The sequence below is a fragment of the Styela clava genome, chromosome 14 (genome assembly GCF_964204865.1).
Source record: "Styela clava chromosome 14, kaStyClav1.hap1.2, whole genome shotgun sequence".
NCBI lineage: Eukaryota > Metazoa > Chordata > Ascidiacea > Stolidobranchia > Styelidae > Styela > Styela clava.
Window position 1 is genome coordinate 16,515,076 of NC_135263.1, and position 26,378 is coordinate 16,541,453.

A 26,378-nucleotide genomic window follows, 5' to 3' on the forward strand; every position below is an offset into this window, starting at 1 on the left:
TACCGTCTTGTTGCATAAAAATGGTGAATGAATAACATACAAAATAAGATTTCGCTATTACTGAAAAACAAACTTCCATATCTTATTACTGATGCTTGAGACCACTCGGTATTCACATTCGTTGTATTTCACAAAATTAAACCGTAATTCATGTTGTATGACATATTTTTTGATGTGCGGCCCGCGACAACACTGAAATATAATAGGCGACCTCAGAAGACATTGGGGTTGGACATGGCTGCTATATAGAATCAGTTCTTCAAAGCCTATGGACGGACTATCAGTAACGGAACGTTCATTACATCAAAGACATTGCTTGATTGCCTGACTGTCTGAGCTTCCTATGCATTTCTATTCAACATTACATATTGTTTAAGTCTTTATGGAACTGCGCGACGAGAAACTAGAATTAAGCACAGGAAACAGAGGTAAACTATTCGTGAATACAAGCTCTGAAACGAGTTCTCAGTAACACGTCACCAAAGACCGATCGATTTTTATTGATGCGGTTTTCAAAAATTCATAATCTAAGTTGACTTTGTAAATAGTAAGCGTCAAAAATTCTGAAAAAATATATATAATCAAATTCATTCACTCAATTTTCAATGACTACCAACTCTTAAGACCTCGATATTTCTCGACTTTCTCCATCAACATGGTTGACTAAACTGATTTTACATGGTCGTGGTGATGTACCAACTGAACGGGACATTTTTACTCACTGAACTTCCAACTGTCTGACTAATTTTCCGTTGAGATTGAAAATATAATATAAAACGAATTACAGAATCCCAGAAACACAAAACGAAATAGTCCAGAATTACAAAATTCAGTTTTATTTTTATTTTTTAATGAGATTAATATTATAAATATTAGTACAAAGATGAGCAGCCAAGCATTTATGAGCTCATCCATTATGACAGATCGTGATTAGTACCCAGTATTTTACCCAAGAAGCGCTTATTCGTCGAAAAGACATGTCATATGATGTAAGGCGTTAAAATTGAACCGAAATAAAAGAATTATATTGAATATATTTCAAATCAAGGGAAGCGTATTAAATATTGAAATTCTTCATGAATTTTTACTATATAACATCAAAATGGAGCCAAAAAGCCAGCTGGGATATTCTGCTTTGTCAAGCACTGATTCGAATGTATATCGCGCGTCACCAATAGCGTTGCTAAATATTATAGCCGGCATACTCTATAATTTATATACATATTTCGATTTTCTTGGAATTTATATCACTTGATTAGAAGGAACTGTATAAGGCACAGATTATTTTTGCTTAAAACGTAATGGTGCGGTTTGCGTGATTTAAAATGACATGCAAGCATGCAAATTGGCCCGTTACAGGCCGTGTTGAAATGAACCAAAAGCATACATTTAATCTGTCACCAAAATCTGGAGAAAAGCAGTAACTTTACAAAAATACGTGTGAAATCCTACTGTCAATAAAGCAATGATATACTTGACTGTTTCGAATCAAAGGTCGAATACATATGAAATTCTATTTTTTGTTATCATGTACATTGCTAAAATTGGTTCTACGTTTTGAAATTCTAAGTGACGTCAAAGTTAAATTTAAAAAGGAAACGCAAGCAAAAAAAGCAAGGCAGTGCAGAAGGTAAAAGTTGACAAATTGGATCTGGTAATTGAATTATATTCTCTATATTTCAAGTACGCCATTGTCGGCCACAAAAGAAAAAGAATTTTGCATTGGCCGTTGTTTGTGACATTTTCCACGGCTGAAGACACTTTGGGAGTCGAAATTACCATCCGATACGAACAAATTGCATGTGACAAAGACATCGGTTTTGAAATTTCACTATTCCGGATTCGGAAGGAAGAAGACAATTTTTTTTTAATCCGGAGTTGCAGTCGAAATGTCTCGGAAATCGACCCATCCGGATTTTCGATGAGACCGATTTCCCTGATATTGGCTTACATCTGGGGGTTAGTATAAAAAACCTTCAACATTAAGCACTACTAGAAGAATACTGAAACATTCCAAATAAACTAAATAACTCAAATCAGGCTGATAAAAAGTCGTCAAAATTCAAACACTAAACTAACACATCAAACTATTCACAATTCTAGAGTTGTTGCTCGAAAAGTAGGTCTAGGGACGTCGTTGATGGGAAGAGCTTTTATCACCCCCGGATAAGTAATTGGGTGCTTGGGCGTCATTTAGATTAATAATGATACGTTCTGGGTAAGTTAGGCTATATATGAAGTAAACCAAACAGATAAAAGGAGCATATGAGGTTTGGCAAAATCGAAGGCTGACGCAAATAATTTTTGTGTAAATATTGCTAATCAATTGTACTACAATGAGGTCCTACTAACTTGGTTATTTTTGACATCATTTTAAGGATATAATTAGGAACCGCATCTATTTAATGACCAGAGGATATGTTAATGGCACTAGGCAACAATTGTCAAGTCTAAAATAAAATAATACACAAAAAAACTAAAAAGACATACGGGGAACAGTTTTCATAAAACCAAACACTGTCTCGTATTTTGGCAAGTCGCCGAAGTTCCAAAAATACAAAAAGTAATGGTCAAAAGTAAGAAAAACATCAAAAAAGCAACCAAGGAAAGTAGCAACAAAGCAAAATGGACAGTAATAAATAATGGTAATAATATTCGTGTTACTTGAAATAATAATAATATGCTGCAATGCAAAATATGTCGTTTTGTATCAAAGACATAGGTATTTTAGCACTTCATTTAAAAAAAATTTAAAAAATGACGAAGATGTGTGTGTGTTGATTTCGGACCACAGTCCGAATTTACACTTCCGATGATTCGGACCCTCCGTAACCATCATCGAGAACCGCAACACCTGCAGCGGTCGCGGTGACTTTACCGCCAGAATAGGCACCCCTGCCATCGCTAGGTTGTGCTCTTTTCTTGAGAATGATAACGGAAGCGATGATGCCTACCATTACCAGCAGGCCTACGACCGCTATTATGATAAATATGAATGAGTTATTAGAGGTATCCGTGCTGCTTTCTTCCGGCGCTAGACCATCTCCTCTAACTGGTGTATCACCACTATTGCCAGGCTTCAATACTACATGGCCCATGTTCGTACCTCGGTTATCAGAGCGGCCAATCGTGTCTACCTCGTTTGGTGCATCCCGCTTAGAACGGATAACATCTTTGTTACCGGACTTTAACACGGCGTTGTATGTGTGTAGGATGGAACGTCGAGATCTGGTCTTTTGTGCGACGGAATAAATAACATGCAAATACCATTCACGCCCACTGGTAACCTAAAAAATAAAATTTAAATTCAGATCTAAGTAGCAGACTCATCTATCAGAAAACAATGGTAAATATATTTTGAGTATTTCGACGAAAAATTAACATAGAATTGTATCCAAGATCTTGTATAGTGTAATATCCAATAATCATCTCGTTCAACCTTAATAATGTAAGCTCACCGTAAACAGGGGTCTAGATGCCATTCTGAATCCATCTGTGCCTGACTGTTGTACAATAGGAAGAGCTTCGGGGTCGTCCACAGCTAGTTTTGCATCGAATCCAACGCTATTCATATCTTTTTGCTGTGTGTCTGGTTGCTCTTTATCCTGTTGATGTTAAATGTATTTCAAAATTATTAACATTTATAAACTACAAGATTTGAATACAAGTCAATGCGAATCCGAGAATAACTTTTGATGACACACAACACACATATCCTTTTACAATGATTCTCTCTGGCGATAAAATGCCTCCACAGTTATATTTCAATACCAGTGACCATTGTCTTATTTGTCCACTCAAGAGTATCAGTTACCTTTACCTAAATTTACGATTTTATATTATTTCCCATTATGATGCCCAGCAACAACTTTAATCCTGTAAAAGATTGACGCCCACCGCTTTGCAAAAAGAGCAATAAACTGAGTGATCTATGCCAAATCGGGAAGATATTTGTCCGGTAAAATAGAGTCTGTATGTATATGCGATTGACCGTTCAAGGCAAAATTTAGAACAAAATCAGAACATTTCTATATTACAAGGACGTACCAAGATCTTGAATTGGTGCAACAAGGTAGGTACATCTGCTAAGCAGCCATATTCATCGTTTTCTGGATTATATTTCGGAATATATCCATCACGTCCGGTACAAATGAACACTTTTTCGATTGTTGCGTCAAAGGAATCCCCCAGGTTCTGTACAGGATCAACGCTGACTCGACCATATATATTAGCGTCTAAAAGCAGAAAGAATGATGAATTTAGTATTAAAAATAACGAAAACTCAGTATTCACGTTTAGTATTGAATGAAAACACAGCACAAATAAACCAGCTTCAAAGTTTGCAAAACATATATATATATCAATAATGAAGCAAATACAAGAGCATACAGCCTGATGAAAACGTTCCAAATTTAAAATATGATAAAGTAAGAGTAGTGCTCAGCTGGCTGGGTTGATCTACGGTATATAGAGACGTTTTAGGTTCAAGATTGTGTCATGTGTTGTAAAGTAATTTTGAGCTCAAAATCGATAACACTTACTTTCGACAAATGCAACATCAGTATCTTCAGCATATCCCATGGAACCATCAGAAAGCCAAAGTGATTTTTTACTCAATAAGTAAAAATTTGTGTTCAAACTGAATTCAGCTGATACTGGGTCGCTCACCTAAGATTCGAAAAAGAGTTTTAATAATATTAATAGTAAAATAAATGAAATTTAAATCATATTTTAAATACTTCACAAGTCTTAACTTCAAAACTGGAATCACATGTGGACAACGGAGTACATCAACTACGTTTTGAGTTTTTACCCTTTTTAATTGCATGGAAATGTATCTTATATTGTTGTACTTACTTGTTGGAACCTGATGTCAATATCAAACGTAAGAGGTTCTCTTGGATTGCAAGTTATCGGTATCGAATAAGATTGATCGGCTGTCGTAGTACACGGAATAAGTTTGATAGTGTACGTTCCAGAATAATCTCGGATCTATGAAGTAAATAAATAAGAGAATTCAATATCAATCTTACAACTTATTACAACTTACTTTCATAACCTTTGTTATTTATGAACATCTTGGTACAACAAAGCACAACGACAGTAAAATTTGAATCGCATTGAGGTATGTACTATTATGATAACAATGTTTCGAAATTTGAATAATTCAGCAAAATACTTATATTTGTGAAAAATTATGTGCCAAGGCAGAATGTGCGATATAGTTTGGACCTTTCTTAATTAGATTTGGGAGAGAAAACGTTTTGATACAGGCAAATAACTATTGCAAGCTATAATTTACAAGAAATATTCTATATCATGCACCATTGAAAGCTATACATGTGAAACTCCTGACTTCGGTGTAATTCGTATAATAAGTACAACAGATCATTCATCAATATCAATGTAATTTCTTACGGCATATTTGGATGTAAAAGTCCAAATCTGTTCCGGTTGATTATATGTTGATTCTGTTCGAACTAGATTAAGTGAAAGTTCTAATTCTGGATGATTAGAACTCATAACCATCGATGTTTGCTCTGTGCTAGGATGGTCCAAAACGAATTGACCTCTGAACCTCGCTTCCGTGCGGAAGTTTACAACCAATTTACCTTCGTCGCCGATGCGCATACTTGTTGGGTAAACGTAACCTGTAAGTACATAAATACAAAATTAACCTCATTGTTGGATATATATTCATGAGTATTATTGCAAACGATTTGAAGCTTTGATATTATATTGTTGTTAATGTCTGGGCCAAATTTTTTTTTATCATATTTAATCAATCACTTTCAAATCTTCAGCAGTTTAAAATGGGATTAACTTGCCAACATTTTTATAATTTCCTTTCGCCTCGCTAGGACCCTCATTCTACTCAATAGTTTTGAGTGAAATTGCACCATTATGTGGATATCCCAAAATCGTTTTCAACGAGAGTGTTCGTTTGATATATACTTAGTCTGTAACAGTACCTTCGCATACCATAGTACCATATATATACCAGTACCATATATTTAACCAGTGCCCTGTTTTTAATTCCAATCTAAGATATTAAACTTTTACAAACCTTGAATTTCGGATTCAGGTGGACTTCCGATTCCATTATCCCATAAGGCAGCAGTATCATACGTAAATGTTAAACGTAGTTCAGTTTCTTGATCAAAATGTTGCCAACCTTTTCCGACAGGAGAGTGAAATACGTTTGATACGTACAGTGGTACACGCAGAGATACGTAGGATTGTACGTTATTCAAAACCTGGGTGATATTTGAAGAATAAGATTGATTAAAATCATAATTTAACATAGAATTTATTCAATATAGTGCTATGGTGAAATCATTGGCGGCGACCAACTGGCAAAAACTCTCAAAAAATAATTATATCATCGGAATTATACATCATTTATGCAACGTGTTGTTCGATGCAAGCATGGTTTATGCTCAAAAGTATGGAGGAATTTATTAAAGAGTTTGTTATTAAATAGGTCACCATACCTGACCGTCAGTGCCGACATCACCTCCACATTCATTCAATAACTCAGACATATCGTAGTATGATTCAAAATTCCACAAACATGCTTCCAGGTTAAGGTTTCTGAATATAAAAGAATAAGTAAGTTAAAGTATTCTATAAATTTTATCTTCTTTATCATGACTATGTTATATTGATTAGATTTACAATGTTTATTCACACAAACTCACTTGTAAAATCTCAAAGTATTATTTCCTCTTAGTGCTGAACTGAATTGATAAGGATAAGTTTCACCGATTATATTGCGATCTGTTAGTCCTTCACTAATAAATCCGTGCTGAGTTTTTATTTCATCGAAGTTGAGAATATTCGAACATCTAAAAATAGGTTAAATATTAGATACAGTAAAAACGATGGGAAAAAATGTGATATTGATATACTTATCGCGGTTTGAGCCCATTTCACGAATTTAGTAAACTATTATATGAAACATTTTATTATACCAAAGCCAGATTTTCACCATTTTCCAAGACAAACAATTTACGTAAGCTGGCTCATGTCTAGACAGGACCGTGACTCGGTAGAGCTGTCCTTATAAAACCCACTCCATTTTAGATAATAGGCTGCGAATAGCGACAAATGGTCAATGGTAATTCCACAGTAAAATTTGGGAGTCCGACTAAAAAAAATACATTTCAAATCTTTCTTACCTGTGGTTTCCAACTCGAGATGCATCTCTGCTCAGGGTAATTTCATAATTGCTTAGTTTTCTAGTACTGATTACTGGCAACATTCCATCAATGTGAGGCATCAACACAGAAACTTTGATTAGGTTTGGATAGTCTGGATGAGAAGCTCCGGTGTAGCGGAATTTCGCTGAAAACGGTTCAGCTCCAACAGAACCAGCTACTCGTGGAGGACAAATTTTTCCGATTTTGCTCACTAAAATGAAAATATGTTAATTGAAAATATGTTTTTGAATGCTATATGCTTTTTTTGTCTCACAAATTGTCATTTTCTAAAAAGCCTTTGGCCCGACCCATTTTTGAATACCTATCCCAACCTTAAATACATTATCAAGGCATAGTTACTGTGCAACAAATCAACACTGTGCTACAAATGGGTACTCCAGTCAATCACAAAATTTCCTTACAAAAAGAACCGTTTGGCTTAGTAAACTCGTTTAGCAAGTTTGTTTAAATATTATGGTCATGGACTAAGTCAAAATATGAACACATTCGTATTATACCTACAAAACGTGTTTATTTTGTAAAAGACGAAAGAATCGAAACGTCAATAACCTGTTACTGGTTGTGAAGTCATTTCGATTCCTGGATCTCCGTTGTCTGTTACGGCTCTAGCAGCACATGCAATTCTACTTCCGGGCTTGAAGAAAATGCTGTCTAACGTTATTGAATTTGAATCAGTGAAAAAAGTGTTTTGTGCAACCTCCCTCAAATTATTAGTGACGTTGTCAGAACTGCTAGGTGCAGCAACCAGCCACCTGAAACAAATGATAACATAGTGAAATTGTGGTCCATACACTAGGTTAGCATTGTATGATATTGTCCCAGAACAAGATGCATACCTGTATCTGGTCTGTTTGTCATCAATACCTTCACTTGTACATATATCTGCTACTTTGTCGTATCCGTGATGTTTAGGATTGCAGGACTGAAAACGAACAAATGGTATTAACAAATAATTTGGTTAAATAGATAAAAAATGATGCTGTTGGAAAAAAGGGGAATTACAATTCTTACCGTAACACATACAACTGGATACCCAGGTGCTGGTCGAGCTTTAGCCTTTCCAGTGTCGTCGTAGTCCAAGAGTGAAAATACAGATGGTGGATGAGGGAAAGTTACATCAGCTAAAATCTTTTCTTGGTTAATATATATAATCGCTCTGCTCTCCTGTAAATTAAAATTGAAAATTTAAATTGACTCCTATAAGCGTAACTTTTTTTTTGGTCTTATAAATTAGTCAGTAAGTTATACTCACTCCTAGATCGGCAATCATGCTGGTGTCAGGTTCAAGTCGGATTGTGAAAGACTCTCGAATTTCTTTTTCTTCGTCGTAAAGAATTTGAAGATCGACAACTTGTCTAGTCACGTTCACATCGAATACGAGCTCTGATGACGCAAACAAAACACAATAAATAGTGAGTAAACTTTGTTTGATAAGGTATTAAATTGACACATAAGAAGTCGGTCTTCCCATTGAAGTGTATAAGACCTCATTGGGTCTTTCCCAAAATAGGGTGATTTCGTGTGTTGTGTAATTAGTGGGAAAACCATTGGCGCGAGTAAGGATGTTGATCACGAATTTTACCGGAATCGCTTTACGAAAACTTTAATTGAAGTTTCCATATTCTAACCGAAAGATAAATTAGGTTTTGCCGAATTTTACTCATTGACAAAAATCCACCCTTGAATTTGAGTGATTACTCGCGTTACCTTTGCTGAGAGGATTGTAATCCTTTCCTGACTCCGCGTTCCCGTCTTTTGTGAAAAATCTCACAGATGAAGTTTGTGTTGCATCTCCCTTTCTTATCACCGCTACACTCAACGTGGCAATTCCCTCAACTCCCGGTTCCGTTACTTCGTATGTTGTCTTCTCAAATCCGATAACGGGTCCTAAAGAGACGGTAAAAATTATAATCGTGTAATGACGTAATCGCCATTACATCATGCTTCATTACGATACTAAAAATTCATTAACAAACAAATTCATTAACATATATATAAACGTATAATACGCGTCCAAGTCGAGTACCCCAAGTAAAATCATTCCAAATATCATATATGAATATATCATGTATGTGGATACTTTAGGGCTTTAGGCCAACAAAAACGTCAAATTAGGAGTGTCATTTACTTAGTTTTGAGGTTTTTTTTTCGAGTAACAGTATTTCACGAATTTACGTTGGGCGTTTTAACAAATGTCAACTCCATTAGGGACGGCTTTGGTTTGTTTATTTTGATACTGCCGTTTTCGACCAGACAAGGACAAGGTAAACAGATCATTATGACCAATAAAAGATCGTTATTAATCAGTGTTCATGTATGATCTAGGAAACACTAACTCTGACATATAATCCTACAATCAAATGAGATTTATATTATTTTGAAATGGATTACTATTAATGTAAGGGCGTGTGTATATCTATTGTTTGAGACGAGTTAATCGTAACGTAAATTCCATAAAAAGAAAGGCCGTTTAGGGTGTGATGCATTATGGGTTAGGTGTGCCACCAAAGAAGCGACAGCAGCATGGGGTTAGTAATAAATTACTGAGCTCAAAAGAAAGACCAATGTGTGTATTATGACTTTGGAGAGCGCAATTAACTATGCCGGTATATTTTTAGAAAGTAAATTTTCTTCATGACAAAAGATATCATGATGTCAAGGAGCGGAAAAGATTGGGCGATAACGGTCTACGAAGATATGTAATATTATGTTGTTCGAAAAGTTGACAGTACATATATTTCAAGATGCCCAGATTGTTATATGATATGGCAAGTCAGACAGAGAAGAGAAAAGGTTTCTTCCGCCAACAATAGTCCCTGAATGTGCCAAGAGATTGTTCATTGCATGGTAAGCATTGTAAAAATTCTTACTGGGTATTTGATATACCACCAAACCATATCAGTTTCCACATTGCAAACGTAAGTATACTCGAAAATCTCAGGAAATAACAAAAATTACCGTCAAATATGCGGTGATGGACACTCGCCAAATGCTATTTTTTTTTTATAGTACATGGGTTCTCCATACCCGTTAGCCAGAAATATTTATTCTTATCAAAAATTCAAAACGTGTAATATAAATTTTCGTGAATTTGTTATCCAGCGAAAAATACATACTATCTGCATGGTCCAAAATAGTAACAGTTGTTTCAGATGTTTCTCCCACTCTTGCCTCTCCCGCACTTTCGCTTGTTGGTGTCCCCAATACCAGTCTAAACTTTTCCGGGTCTTCGTGAATTCCGTCGTTTTCAATGATAACAGTACAATGACCTTCAGATTGACCTGGCGTAAAAACATGGTTGATTAAAAAGGATATGACATGCAAATTCGTTCGACTACAACATATCCGCGTGTGATTTCGGACTTTACAATTTTAAAAATATTGGTAAATTTTTTTAGAAGCGTTCGTAATAATACATGGACCTTATATGGCCGAATATATTTAATATATGACAATATTCAAGACAAGCTATATAAATTGTAATAACATCGTCGTTAAGGCGGCGGAAACCGAATACAGATAAAATCACAATGAGATGTTGCATGGCGCAACAATTTTTGACAGGCTGCGTGCAATTTAATTATTTTAGATAAAAAATTTCAACTTTAAAAAATTTAACATTCAAAATAATATATCTACATAAAAATGATACAAAATTATGATGTAAATGTTTGGAAACTTGATTTTGTTACGATACATTGATGACTCAGTCTAGTTCCCGAAAAAAGTGACCATATGAGCGCGAACGCGAGCTTCCATCAATACCATACATTCAAGCGTCTGGAACAAAACTAAATATTAACCCGTCTGTGTAGATTATAGAATATTTATAGATATTCCGAAACGTAGTTTATACCAATTCAAATTATTGTTCGCAAAAAGTATTCTTATGAATCCAGATAATCAGAATTACCGTTTTTTTTATTTTAGAAAATTGTCCGTATGCAATCATGATTTTTGACAAATAGACGAAACTTTTTTTACATAAATTTGCGACAAAATAATGCCAATCTGGGTGATACTAATTTATATTTTCCCAACTTATGAAAGCAACGTCCATTACTAAGATATATCTTAGACGCTACAAAATTATATCGTCATGAAAATTTGAAATTCGTAGTAATCTATAATGTTTTGGGTGATTACATGACGAAGCGTACGTACAGGAAATCACTGTCAATGTCAGTCTATAATTTGTCGTTCAAGAATTCAGATTTGAGGTGACAAATTCCAAAACGTGTAACTCGAAACCGACAAGAAACCGCTAATTTGTTGTAAAATCAAATGCATTGCCACGGGTATGCTAGCAATAGTAGAAATGCCATAACCATTGTATTGGATAATGGTACTACCAGACAGAAGCCAAACTTGAAACCAATATTATTTTACTCATGTTAGAACAATATAGAGATAATGTGAATTTTGCCGAATATCATTGAGATTAAAATATCGTCTGCACATGAGAACAAATATTGCTTTGATTAACTTGATTTTAAATCTTTTAGAACTAATCCTAGATTCAAAGCCACAGAGTAATACTGGAAAACTCAGAAACCTCTTCAATAGCTTCGAGCGAACCAAATTTGAATAAGAATTCAAAATCACGATAAAAACTTATTGTTTAAAGTCCAATAATATAATATCATAGTTACATCATCTTTTTTTTACAATATCTTTGAAGACTTTCACTGAACTATTGAAGTCCGCGTTGTAAAAAATTTCAATGCTTTACCTGGCTCAAATTTGACGATGGATGCATCGGTGTTAGGTCGTTCAGCGTAATCCATCATGACTTCAGCTGAAGATTGTCTTGTGTAACATCGAACAGAAGATGTTTGTGACAGGTCGCCACTTCGGACTATTTTTGCTGATAAAGATTCGTCCGATTCGTCAACTTCGTATGTTTCTTCCGCGAATTGCATGAGAGGTACTGTGAACGTGTTATAAGTGAAAATATTTTCTAGATTTAAATTTTTAAAACTCTCCGAGAAACAGTTTTGTGTATTATCGAATTCCATAAAGAAGCGTTTTCAAAAAAATACTTTTGACATAGAAATCTCGTTGACCTTTGCAGTGAAAGTTTTCAAAAATTTAACTTAAATACAGGTATATAAGATGACTTACAGTCTGAGTAGGAATCGTTGATGGTAACCACTGTTACTCCAGGTTCTCCTAGCATAGCTCCTCTGGGCATTGTGAGAATTAATTCAAAAGTTTCTGACCCTTCAAGTTTCGGGTTGCCCAAGTCATCAAGTATGACAACACGAACTGGCTGCATTGTTGCCTGAGGAGCGAATGTTATCGTCTCACTGATTCCAACATAGTCTTCGTTTGCTGTGCATGGGAACAATATTGATTTTATTATTTAAAATGGTTTCTCCGAATAATTTGTGGGTATGGTTGGAATTTTAAGCACAAAACGTAGACCTGAATCAGGCTTGCAAACAACGTCATTTATTAATAGGATTTATTTAGCATTCTACGCCAATTTAAGACCCATCAACAACAATGTTCTCGGAGTAAGAAGGGTCGACATCAAACCTGACGATTACTGACTCTTTGACTCATTTTTGAAAGTGTTTTCACGGTTATAAATAGTGTTTTAAAAATAAAGATCAAGTTCAAGCTAACGTGACAAATCAAAAACAATAATAATAAATCCTATAGCTTTCAATCATAATACTTCCCATCGACCATTTGTCATCAGCACTTAAGAGTCCATGCATTGCATAGTATCAGTTGTTTTAGTTATACAGACTAAATCATTTAACACCTGCACAATATAGTCATTCAAATATCCCATCTTTCTAATTCAAAACTACATTTAGATGTATCATGTCTCATCAAGTGTGGGACGATATTGATCATGTCTTTGACGTGTAATTTATCAATATTCTATGCTTGGTCTATAGCAGTAAAATTTGTAAACAGTTCTCTATAAAAGTGATTTTAACATCTAGCAATTTACCTACAAAAATGTTCAACTATATTGACCATGAAAGCGTGGACAGAAGGGCAGAAAACATGCAATGGACCTGATCACCGGTTAATAAAATCATACGGGGGATGTAGAACGGCACGCAATGACATCTGGAAGGAATTTATCAGACCGATAGCGTAAATCCTATCTCCATCTAAAGCAGAGTATTTCTATTTTTAAAGAGCTGATTTTTTACTAAAATAAATATTTTGTTACGGTCTATTTAAAATGTTCGACTCACTTTCAGTCAGCCATGAAAAAAAGAATTTGATAAATCAAGTGTGGCTCATATTAGATTAGCGATACTAAAATATCGTGGTGGAAATTAGATTTGACTGGGTGTTGGCGTCACGCTACGATTTGCGTCCTATTAGCGACGTTGTGTCACAAGAATTATATTCCTGAAGTGCTTCACCTGGACCACCTTGAAATAGCGCAACATAAATCTCACATGGAGGTTATGTACAACACTCGATTTATCTTTCTTTCTACACAAGGTTAACAGTTGAAGTATGATTTAATGGTCAGTTTTATCGATGGGAAGCGACTGCATGCATTTTGAGAAAGACAAAACAAGGAAAATGGCTTAAAGAGCACGGGACATCTGGAAAACGCATTTTCGAAATACCAGTCTCCTTATAACTATGGAGGGTCGAATTCCGACACATATTACTCCAAGAAACGGCGCCATCTTTCTCATAGAGCGAAGACTAAATTCCATTACACGTATACAAGATATTTCAATAAATAGGAAATAATGATTTAAAAACGTCGATCAATGAGGATTTAAATTTAAGTCAGAATGGTTAATATAGATTACATTGATCGGCTTAAGTAAATGTATATGTCGGCCTGTGGTGGCTTATTTATTCGACCATAACCATTCTGTATTTTTACAAAATCAGCAAAAAAAAGGTGTAGTTACCACAGTAAAATTCTGCCCAAATGTTGACTTTTTCTACTTATCCACCCACCTTTTGCTGATTCGACTTCGCTTTGTTTGGATCTCACAGTGACAGTGGCGATCTGGTCAAGGTCTGGTCCAGTTCTCCAAACATGAACTTCAACGTGACCATCGCTCTCATCTACCTGGTAACTGTCAGCCTCGAAGTATATCATCGGTTCTGTAATAATTCAAGAATGTCATTCATTTTTAGCAGGAAAATTGTATGGTCGTACGAAACAACTTAATATCATACTCTGGTATCAAATTTCAACTTCGCGGTTTGTGTATTACGTTATAAAAATGACACCAGAAATACAAAAATGCCGCTCTCGCTACCATCAAAGATGCTCATATTTTAATCAGTTGGCATTTTATAAAAGTTCTTTGAAATAATGTAAATTGATTTACTTTTATGAAAAATTGAGATATATACCAAAGTTTACTTAAAATAAGTAGTGGGCAGAAATTGCTATTTTATAAGTATTTTTAGAATGAAATTTCCCTATTACTGATAACATATAATGTCACTTGTGCATAAATAACTATTAGCCGCTCGGTCAGTTAACATACCATCGTCAGAATCTGCTTCGATAGTTATCTCTGTATCAGAAAATTCTCCTAGTCTACCACCCATCGGTGACGTCAATCTCGCGAAGAATTTTTCGTCTTCTTCGTACAAGGAATCGTCGATGATGACAATTCTGCAATTCTTTTCTGATTCGCCTTTCTCAAACCTTAAAAATTTACAACATTATTGCTCATATACCTAAATCATCCTAGGATTATTCTGAGATAAATGCTTGGTTTATTAACGTTATACACATAGAAATATATGCACTTTACTTACTTTATAATACTGTTATGATCATTGGGTCTGCTGATATAATCGGAATAAGAAAGCACTGTTGTTGGTGTAGTACCAGTAGCTGATTCTGAAAATATAAAAATGGATAAATTACTTGAGTTGTATATTTATAGAATTCATAACTTTCTGACGCGGTTCTAAACTTCGCCAATTTTTATGATTTTGCAGATATATAGGGGGTTTAGAAATATTTTTGTACTTTTCATCTTTTGGCGCAGTTCATAACATGGGGATAATATTTCATCAGCATCAGAATAAAGAATAACTCATTTTGAGAATCAGTTATACGCAAGTTTTTTCGCTACACGACTTCGTTACATGTCCCTATTCCTTTAGGAATCGTATTCATCCTTTGCCTAGAATCGATTGCGCAAGTCTCCGTCTTTTCATTTTTATGTCTCAATATCTGCATTTTTTCATCAAATGCCAGGCTTGCGAAAAGTAATCTATCTGCGTGTAGTTTATCGAAAATTGATTAAGTCAAATTTAGTGTCAAGTGTTTGTTTAGCAATGCATTTACGTGCTAAGTATGGCGGCGACTGGGTGCCGGCGTCCGGCAATTGACTTTAGCGAGTTAGGTTGCATCGATACCAATATCAAATCAATTTTGTTGAAAAGTTTGCAAACAATGAAAAAATTTGGGCGCTGATTCAAAACCCGAATGAAGTGTTTGATCAAAGTCACCTATGTTGAGGGATAAACGTGCGGTTTTTCAGTAAACACTGACTCGTGAGGAATAAGGTTACCCAAAACGCAAATCAGTCTAAATCTGGGAGATTGATACAGCACTTTTTAAGTACAGATTATGTACTTTTCAAACATGGAAAAACATATCACAAATTCTTGAAAATGATAATAAAAGTTTACGAGGAACGAAAATGGCCAGGATTTGACGTCTAGACATGCAATTAACGATTTCAACTGTTTTACCAATTAACCACCGTTTAGCTTTTTCAGACAAAAGCTTGGCAAATTAGACTACTTTAGAGTGGTCACTACTTAATAGTTAAGGTATACATCTTCAAAGCTAAAAGCAAATACAAGTTTTCACAACAATACATATTGAATGCCTAAAGTTTTAGGTTATCTAGTAATTTCTAAACCAAAATAGAACAAATTGTTGAACTTTTTGAGCGACCTTGGTCTATGTTTGCTATCACAGTATCCTAATTAAGTGTTCTGGCCGTCTGTCTGCACCGGAACGGACAATTTCACAATATCTTAAGTGCTTGCGTGGGAATTTCGTGTTTTGTAGTTTTCTTGTTATCTATGATATGTTTAAGTTTTCAATTAGCCGAAACTGGTTAACAAAAAATTGACAAATTCTACGGAAAGTGAAGACAAATTTTTGATGACCAGGCAAACGCGACACGGACGAATAAACACCAATCAGAATGAGCCCATTCATCGTCCTGGGTTAAAACAAACTCGTTTCGTAAATTTTTACGACTTTACTTGTAAATTTGTACTTTAAAAACGCTATTTTCGTTAATTTTTCGAAAAATGTTGTACTAAAATAGGGGAAAAAAAGATTATTTTTAAATTCGAAATTCTGTATAATTTTATGCTTTTAAACTTGCTCAATAGACCTCATCAAACCAAAAAATTTACATCACCTAACCTTGCCGGGTGCGGGCCACGATCGCGCCGCGAGGGCATCGTACATATTTGTTCCGTGGCTGGTAAAATATGAGCTCTCAAATATGAGATTGATCATACATGAATCTTGGAAAATACAGTTGTGACTGTGGGTGGGTGGGGTACGTGTGATTTCTTATATGTGGAAACCAACTATACATTAATCACCTTTGCTAAAAGGCGATTAGAATTTCATGCAACCCCACATCAGAGAAAGTTTAGTGTTTGGGGTTACACCACTAACGACGGACGAAAAAGGAAGTCTGATACTATTAAGAATATCGTGAATTCGTAAACTTTTTATCGCATTTTAGTGTTATTTTTAGGGGTATTAAACAAAGCATTTTTCAAATCAACGCGATAGAGAAAAATGGTTGTCTTTATCTTAAAATATAATGAATTTTACAGAATAATAACACAGTGTTTCTTTTTGTAAAACTTTAAAACCAAAGAGTATTTAGATGGATTATGATAGGTAAATTATCATTAAAAATTTATCATTTGAGCCGGGTGGGAACGAAACAACATAATTCATCAAACAGAAAAGATGTTACTAATGATTTTTTTGCTTGCTAGATTATATTACATTCCAAATATGGATAGGTCGGGGAAGAAGTATATCCAAATTACAAAAAAAATTCTGTAAAATTTTAAATTTTTAGGAATAAAATTATATTTTTCAATGCCTTTCTTTTTTCTTAAAAAATATTCACAACCAAAGTTGGTGAAAATTGACAAATAAATTGATACTTTCGGAAATTGTAACATCTTAGATAATTTAAGTGCATCGACATACCATATGTACGTATTTTGGCCGTAATTGCGTGCAATAGGTTGCATCTACAAATCTGTGTTTGATAATATATTACTTATATCACCACTGAGGGCTCGTAAAACGGTTACAATATTTGTCGCCCTTTGACAACTTTATGGCAAATTCAAGTGATAAACCACGCCAGCTGTGACCACTTTTATGGATTTAGTCGTCATCAGGTCTGTCCCGCGGGAATTTTTTCAAGTTCTATCTTGCGAAGTGTACTTCATAACTTGTGACGGGTCAATCGTCTGCGAAAAGGCGGCGCGTGCGCACTTGAAACTGAACATTGAAGAGGCATCCGTCCGGCCAAACATAAAAGATAGTAACTGTATACGAGATCGTAATAGGTCGTATACTGTAATTCACGTTTGACTAACTTAATGCGCATCTTCAGTTTTAATATTTTACGGCGGTTGATAGTGGGTCAAGTATGAAAACATGATTAAAACGCGTGTTATTAACGCGGTTTAAGCATGTAGTGTTGCTACCGAAGTAAATAGGGGTTAAATGCGACATGTCATAATTTTGTATAAACAGACCCATTTCCGAACATACAATGCATCCCTTGTTTTGACGACACGATTTAAAATAAAAAGTCGTCCGTTCGTCCGTAAAAGGCTCCTCGTTAAATCTCGCGAGGAAATTGACCAAACTATTCAAAAAATTGCGCATGTCGTGTAATTTGTGTGATTTTCTGGCCAATTTCCAAAAGTTTTCTCTTCCTATTTCGAATGTTCACGAAAAGTGGGATATGGGTTTCGTAATTATAGAAATTAGCTGCCACAGAAATGTAGTTTTGACACGATGTTGTAAACATTATTTTACCCTTCTGACTAGTTTCCTACATATTGATCATTATCAATTAAATAATTTCATTGAATTAAATGGAATTCCACAGTTATGAAATATAGATATGCTTTGTCACTGTTGGTAGCTCATTTCTTTGACAAAAACCGTTCGACAACTCGTAACCTTTTGTAAAAATTAACGCCTGTATGTATACCTTGTTCTGTATAACACACAACCATCATTTCTTTGTTCAAATCTCCGCTTCTCCTTACTGGAATTAAAAATTCTCCGATATCCTCTTGTATAATATGTACATCTTCGGGGAAGAAAACGGTGGATTCTGTAAATACAAAGTCAAAGAATATATGTGGGAGAAGACTTTGTCATTTTGATAGAGTTAATATAATCACTTCATTTCTGTATTAGAGTTTAGAACAAATATTTTAATGGCACTCTCAATTCTCAATAAGTTTAGCAACATTATTTACAAATATTTTAAATTTAAATTCTTTCAATTTTTTAATTAAATCGATGTGTTTGAGAAAACAATAAAATCGGTTATTTTGGGGCACTAGGTTTGTTCCTGTAAAAATAAAATACTGGTTTCCTCGCGAGAATAGAAAAATAATATTAATAAATTCTGATATATTAGAGTTGAAGACTGAGTTTTTATTGATCGCACCTTACTCGAATTGAAAGCTACCTGAACACACACAGTACACGATGGAGACCACGGTAGTATGTGGTTTAGCTCTAATTGTAAAAAAATCGTTCTCAAACAATTATACAAAAACATTGATTTTTAACAGTTACAGATCCGTTGCCCCGTCGAACATTTACAACAGGATATTCTCTTAAAATAAATATGTCGACCAACATTTCGAACACGAAAACTACGCCTTTTGTCATAAAATTAATTTTAATTTTATTGAATTAAACATACCATCTTCCTGGTCCGTTATTTCAACACTAGAATTCGACGGCTCTTCAATGATACCCATGACAGGTTCAGATAAATCAACATAAAATATTTCCGATTGCTCATATTCTTCATCCTAAATATATAAAAATGATTTACAAATGAATTTGTCATTCCATACTGAAAAATATTGTTAGTCTCAAATCTTAATATCGGCCCAGCATAAGGCTTTTGCATGCAAGTATGGGGTGTTGTTGCAAAGCAGTACTGCTAACAAATTACATACTGACTCGAACATTTTAGAATATTCTCATCGATTAATAAGTGGACAACGAGAACTTCGCGTGGCATCGTAGCGAATTTAGAAACCGCTTCATGAACCATTACTATGGGCGATATTCTGAAAACCTCTTATAGTAAGTGATTGTGTAGTGATTATTGATAGACTATCAAGTTGAAAGGGACAATGGGAGTTTATAAAAGTTGTTGAATGGGCTCCATTTCCAACACCTATAATTTGGTTCCTAACGAGTTGTGTGTTTATCCAAAACTATTCCTTCGTCATTGACAGTTTAGGTGATAATACCAAAGAAAGATTGTTTGGTTGTTTTTAGATCTGTGTGTAGAACTGGTACAAACCTGTAGGATTCTGACTCGCCATTTCCCTTCACTTTGTCCTGGATTAAACTGAACTTGATTTGCAGATGTAGTTTTGAAATCTGCACCTTCAGTGGCAGTTCCGTTTCTCGTAGAAATCGCTGGGAGAAGAGACATGAAATTAAGTACAAGCCGATCCACAATAACTACCGTAAGTAATGTTGGAGCTGGTTGTGTTCTAATCGTTCGTTTTTATTACAATAGCGACTTTGCTCGAAGCTTAAATGCATAGATACCGACAAGGAACACAAAATTTCGGTTGAAAAGGGGAAATGTGGACTAAATATAGGACGACCAGAAAATGAACAGAACTCAGATATTCGGGAAATATTCTATAAGGAACCTAACTTTTGAGAAAATCGTAACATATTAGTGAAACGTTTGAGTACAAACAAATAGAATTTCATGTGTTCAAGTGTTAAAGGAATTTTTCCATTTCAGTAGAAGTAATTAAGGAATAAGTGTTCTGCATTTTTTGGATCCCCTTCTAGAATAATAGTGCTTAGGTCTAATTATTATTGTCACTAATTTTCTCAAAAATCATAAATAAGTAGCTGCTAAAATAATTTGAATACACGCAAAATGTTTATCAAAATTTAAAAAATACCGAAATAAAAGAGCTTCCGCGGAGTTCGCAAAGTTCAAAAAAAGACACAAAAATTTCTACATAAAATAAAAGACATGAAAAATAAAATATAGCTTCTGGGTGGCATATCATACTACAAACCATCATATGACTAATAGTATTGTGTTGCTGTTGTAGTAATAGCTTATTATTCCCGAAATGATTTTAAGAAAATATCAAAGTTGAATCGGGTAATTTATACTCTCTAATATGGCTGACGCCATTAAAATATACCCTTTTTAGCGTCACAAATTGTCTCAAGAAGAACATAATCCGTCGCGAGCGCGGAAACATGAAACGAAGCCGTAAAATATACGTAAAGCGTAAAAGAGCCGATACAGTTTTATTTATTATTTTTACTTTTATTATTCTGTGTTTTATTTTTATTTTTAAGAGATCTATACGCTTGGAGAACAGTCGTTTGGGAATTAGGGACACTTTTATATTTGTTTAGTTTATAGTTTTGTGTATAAAGATCGAAAAAGTAGGTTAAGTAAATTTTGATTGTATATATTACCAAGCATGGGTTGATGTTATATCTCGCCGATTAAGCGAGATGTAACACCAGCCCATGCATGGTAAAACATAATCTTCAAAGACCTCGATGCGTATTGAAGATAATGTAAACAATATATATACGGAAATGTAGCGGGAATCTAAACAAATCACATTTTTGAGGGAGAATTTCCAAGAACATAGGATGTGGTTACGCAGATTTACTTTCGATCATTTATTTATACCGATCATGCTTGCTCAACATCTACAGGTTTATTAAAACGGGTAATTCGTCAAATGCAACGTTCGGGTGGCAAATTGCCTCTTTCCCCTGTTTTAGGAACCACTAGGTAATTTAGAAAACTTTAGACAACGATAGACATAACACCACTGAAAAGATCATAGAACAATAAATAACTTCAAAAATAGAAAAATATTTTATTTTACCACATCACAAAAAAGCATTTCACACATGGGGATAAATAATTTCACAAAAATCCAATTTTTCGCTAATTTTTTATTTTTTATGAAAACTTTGTTACTAAACTAAATGATCGCAATTACTTTCTGTTTTTTAGCACAAATCTATTTCACACAATTAGTTATTTCCTACACTTTTTGTCAATAAAAATTCATTTTCAGGAGAAAAAATATGACAAATGACGAAAAAAACATTTTATCCCCTTTTAACAGACCGCAACAAAATTTATCATTATTTTGTCTTTTGAAGTTTGTAATAATGAATGAACCCGATTCCCTCCAAATTTATGTATCAGTGGTAAAAAATGACGTCATAGTGGTTTTCCAAGTAAGTACCAAAGAAGAAGATCATGTTCTCACGCGACTTATATAGCCCATACTCACACGTAAGTAGCAAAACGTAGCAAATTATCAAGATGACTCAAACACTAATGAAATAATCTTTAAACAAACTTAAACTTCAGACAAATTTTGGTTTTGTAAAGCTAATAAAATGTACTCACTGACGAATGAGGTCTCGCCCAGATAACCCCGTCTCTTTAAAATGATTTCAAGGTACTTTTCTTCTTCTGATACGTTGTAATTTGCGCTGCTTAGAGAGATGATTGCCCAGTTCAGTATGAACTTTTGCTCGTCAAGTTCATTTTCACCTGTAATTATATTTTGAAATTGATTTGTTGTTATGAATAGAGCTGGAATATTATTTATTGTAATTCCAGTTTGGATATGAAGTACATAGTAAAGGTCGCTATTTTCAAAACTTGAACTATTTGGAATAAGATGAACAAATCGGATTCTATTGACCGTTTGAATGGAAAAACAATTGTCCCATTCTATAGACCATTGTAAGATTTATTCAAAATGCGATTATCTGTTGTTTTTAATGATTATGGTCCCTGTACATAACAATTATTACAAACTTAATCACAATGTTTTATTTTTGGAACCTTCGATTTTGGAAAGGCAGTGTCAAAAAAAACTTAGGGAATCCTATATTTTTTTTTAATCCGGGGGATGTGAATAGCATACGTTTGAATTAAAAGCCTAAGGAAGATTTGAACACGGCATGCGTTTAATATAAAGCATTACGCTATGTGGCCGCCTCGCCCAACATATTACAAGCTAAACCAAAAACAATCAATTCAGGTTTCAGCTCGTTCCCTCCATTATTACGAAAGATAAGATAATGTAATAATACGTCCAGATAGTTATTTGCTCAACGCACGTAAAATAGTAAAATAGGAAAACGCTCGATAGAACAAATTAAAATTTCTGAAGGAGCTGTCCGGTGGACAAACAAACAAGTAGTCTGAGGACGGCTAGCTCAGCCGCAAAATTGCCCTAACCGGGTGCAAACGATTTTTAAATTTCTTGGTATACGCAGAAATTGGTTCCCAAATCGCCTTTCGCGGTATATTTTTACTGCTTTATCAGTTTTTATTATCTCTAAATCAAATTATTAGTGGAACATTTGGTAAAAATGAGCACGGAGGCCAAACAAATTAACCTCAACGTTCTTATAATGACCATGACTTTGTTGTAAATATTTGGAATGAGTTTCTTTATTGCTATCATGCGTGATCGGTGGTATATATGTTCACTTCAACTAAGGTTGTTCATTTTTGAGACATATTGGGATGATCGAGAGAAGGAATCCATTACATTTCTATATTACAAGTATAATTTATTCGCCCGCATTTGAAAATGTTCTGATTGAAGATACCAGCTCATATACACTTGTTGACATGTGGGTGGGGAGCTTGCAACGTCATATTTAGCTATTCAGTGGCAAATTGATAAGAATTGATAATTCAGTCATATTACAATGAAAAACTACAGATATAAATAATACTGAGACGACCACCTTGTGACATCTCGAAAATCTAGCTTTTAACCAAAAATAATAAACAAAATAAAACCAATCCCAAACTAAAATATAAATCAAACGAAAGCTGGTATGTTTTGTTCAAATCATTTCATCCTTGTTTATGACGACACAATGGGAAAACTAACAATTATTTATAATACTTTACGTTGATAACGTAATGAGCATGACGTGACAGAGTAAAGCTACATGGTAGGTCAGGACAGGTGATCTAAAACATACAGATTGCATTCACTCAGTCTTAGTCAGAGAACGCTGTTGCTACTTTTGAAGCGTGAACGAATGTTTTCAAAAAGGCTTACATAACGAATAGGTCTGCACAATCGAAATAAATAATTGTGGGTTTCTATTCAAGCGCCATCGGATGGATAAGAACACTTTTTAAACAGTATTCAATTACCAGGAAATGTATTCAATAATCGAAGTTGCAGTTTGACAATATATAAAAACTTTGATGGTAGGAAACAACTGGGTGAGTGGTTAGATAACGACTTTCGTACTTTCCATGCTTAGCCAAATGCAATCGTAGAAATCAATTACCGATGATTTGATAATGAGAAGACGATCCATATAAATTGACCCAACGCGTAAAGAGCGCGGTAACTGGGCATAATTGTAACGATAAGGATCGATAATAGTGCCGTAGGCATGGGCACATGTATTACCTGCGTATCTAGATAATTGCTAGTATTTATATCTACATTTACATCCAATAAGAACGCGGAAACCAAGAAAAGCACACTGTTACCTAACAATGCATAAGGGAGAGAAATTTGACGCTAAAAAGTTGTCTGTTATACCATTTCCTAAGTCGAGGTCAAAATGCATGCCCAGACTCTGAGTCAATTTAGCCTGGGGTTAACTATCCACGAAAGCGTTCAAATACAATACATACACCCTAACGCGTTTGTTATGGGATACTACCATTTAAATTGAGTAGAATTAATTATTTTTAACGTCTTTGAGATTTTCTGTATGCTTGGATTGAAACATTAAAAGTTTAATATGAAAATGGTTCATATATTGAATTACCTCTAAATATACGTTCATTTTACGTTTTGAATGAGGTGAACAATCATCACAACATCATTACGTTTTGAGAAAGTAAACCACCGCTTGTTGGTATCGAGCGATACGCTTTCATGCGCGCCAGAGACGCGTGAAATGAAAAAACCACCAAACGACGCTCTAGTTCTCTACGGTTTCCGTCCGTCCGTCACTCATTCTCGACTCAGTCAGACGGAAGCCGTGTCCTGGACAGATACCGGGTAACAGTGGGCTCAGAGGTTGCTACGTGGGTTTAGTCGTAACAAAATTGATAGAAAGTTCTCAAATAAAAACGGAGTTAACTTGCCGAATTTGATTACAAAAAAAATCGTTTCATTTAAAGCTACAGCATGAAAAATATGCTTCGCGATTCAGGTCATCGAAAATGCTACTTTTTTTCTAATTTTACAATTTTATCAGTTAAATTATCAATCATAACAAATTTTACAAATAATATCAAGATTTTGTTGTAGAATCAGAATTCCCTAATGCAAACATATGGACATCCTCACTTGCAATTGCGACAATAAAATCGAAAGTTGTCAATCATTTCATGATATCAAGTTCTCCAAGAATAGCTTTTATTGAAAAAATTTGGGCATGAATTATATCACGTATAGGAAAGAATTAAGTATGTCCAAATATGATTCCATATTATTACTTTTCTATTGGGCGTCGCCCTTTTGACTGATACGTGACTCACAATTAATATTACGTGGGCATGATTGTCCTAGCCACTCCTAATGCCACAGCGATGACTACCGTGTGTCGTGGTATACAAAACATGGTCCCACGACCGGAAAAAAGTTTGGACTCGACTCCAGCGCCAAATATTGACTTAATCTTTCGCCACAAACAATTTCTTATCCCGGTATTTAATTCAGAACCAATCTATTGTGTTCATGTATGAACCACTTCGCTCATCTTTCTAAGATGATTATAACAAAATAAGTTAGCTTGAAATGGGTAATTTTGGAAGCGTGCATTAATTTTTGCATTAATGTTGTCAAAATATTATGATTGCAGAGACATGGCATTGGTGTTCATAGGACTCAAATTTTAAAAATATGTTTAACGTATTTTGTGCACGTTTTTGGAATCTATGCTTGGCAGACTATCCAAAAGTGTTTGATATTTAATTTGCGGTATATTCATGCTTGAAACACTACCAAAAAGTGGCTTTCTTTTTAATTTGTAGTATGAAAAATATTCAAAAAAAATCTACCCAAAAATGCCATGCATACCCCGTTTCGCAGGTTGCCCACTGGTTTAAAAACCTACTCCACAATTGACCCCGTATCACCCGTCACACCCACATCGTTCCCTTCGACTGATCGACTGATAGAAGAGTAATGGTGCGTCAATTTTAAAGAGTATCAAACCAGAATTTAAAGTCTATCAGACGTGGGCCAAATGATTATCTAACATATGGTGCGATATCATTAACTCAATAATTGGATTTTCAAGAAATACGAGAATAAACTTTACTTTGTGGTAAATATGAAATAAGTTCTATTTCAGGGATGCCAGAAAATTCGGTTTGAACGAGATTCAAAATTCAAAAAATGTAGAACTATTGTTTCCTAGAAGTGTTCTTGTGCACACACTTTACGTGTGTCAAATTTAATATATATCTATATATTTCTAAATTAAATCGACTATTATTTGGATTATTACCGTAAATCATGAGTCGATGAGAACAACTTTAATGGAATATATCCGAAGGGCACCATTTCAACCACATTTTTAAATACGAATTACCTTACAAACGACACATACGCTCAGAAAAATGGAAAAATTTGCAAAGATTTCAAGATACCTCTCCCTGACGAGGGTTTGGTCTATATGGAGCCATACTATTTACCCACGACTGAACGTGATTAATCATAATATAAAAGTACATTACTACGTGCTAAAATTAACAACATGACTTGGCATATTTATATAGGGTCATAATTACCCTATAAATGATACATGCCCTACCCAATGCCGCCCCTACTTCGCCTCCAAGT

General features: G+C 34.6%; 1 protein-coding gene across 1 annotated transcript in view; it reads right to left on the reverse strand.

The window, feature by feature from the left end:
• Window positions 1–820: 820 nt before the first annotated feature.
• The window catches only part of LOC120341157 (FRAS1-related extracellular matrix protein 2-like), a 52,730-nt gene continuing 27,172 nt past the window's right edge, over window positions 821–26,378 (reverse strand). Inside the window, exons 20-44 of the mRNA XM_039409602.2 lie at window positions 21,938–22,084; window positions 19,817–19,935; window positions 19,202–19,313; window positions 18,473–18,598; window positions 14,997–15,081; window positions 14,720–14,883; window positions 14,178–14,327; window positions 12,348–12,557; window positions 11,956–12,153; window positions 10,340–10,504; window positions 8,931–9,110; window positions 8,476–8,606; window positions 8,235–8,387; window positions 8,060–8,145; window positions 7,773–7,975; window positions 7,182–7,413; window positions 6,702–6,848; window positions 6,495–6,594; window positions 6,068–6,257; window positions 5,419–5,651; window positions 4,858–4,992; window positions 4,542–4,668; window positions 4,048–4,235; window positions 3,459–3,605; window positions 821–3,287 (exon numbers count right to left, since the gene is read on the reverse strand). Of these exons, the coding sequence (XP_039265536.2) occupies window positions 2,802–3,287; window positions 3,459–3,605; window positions 4,048–4,235; window positions 4,542–4,668; window positions 4,858–4,992; window positions 5,419–5,651; window positions 6,068–6,257; window positions 6,495–6,594; window positions 6,702–6,848; window positions 7,182–7,413; window positions 7,773–7,975; window positions 8,060–8,145; window positions 8,235–8,387; window positions 8,476–8,606; window positions 8,931–9,110; window positions 10,340–10,504; window positions 11,956–12,153; window positions 12,348–12,557; window positions 14,178–14,327; window positions 14,720–14,883; window positions 14,997–15,081; window positions 18,473–18,598; window positions 19,202–19,313; window positions 19,817–19,935; window positions 21,938–22,084 (4,214 nt within the window). The 3' untranslated portion in view covers window positions 821–2,801. The remainder of the gene's footprint in view (window positions 3,288–3,458; window positions 3,606–4,047; window positions 4,236–4,541; window positions 4,669–4,857; window positions 4,993–5,418; window positions 5,652–6,067; window positions 6,258–6,494; window positions 6,595–6,701; window positions 6,849–7,181; window positions 7,414–7,772; window positions 7,976–8,059; window positions 8,146–8,234; window positions 8,388–8,475; window positions 8,607–8,930; window positions 9,111–10,339; window positions 10,505–11,955; window positions 12,154–12,347; window positions 12,558–14,177; window positions 14,328–14,719; window positions 14,884–14,996; window positions 15,082–18,472; window positions 18,599–19,201; window positions 19,314–19,816; window positions 19,936–21,937; window positions 22,085–26,378) is intronic.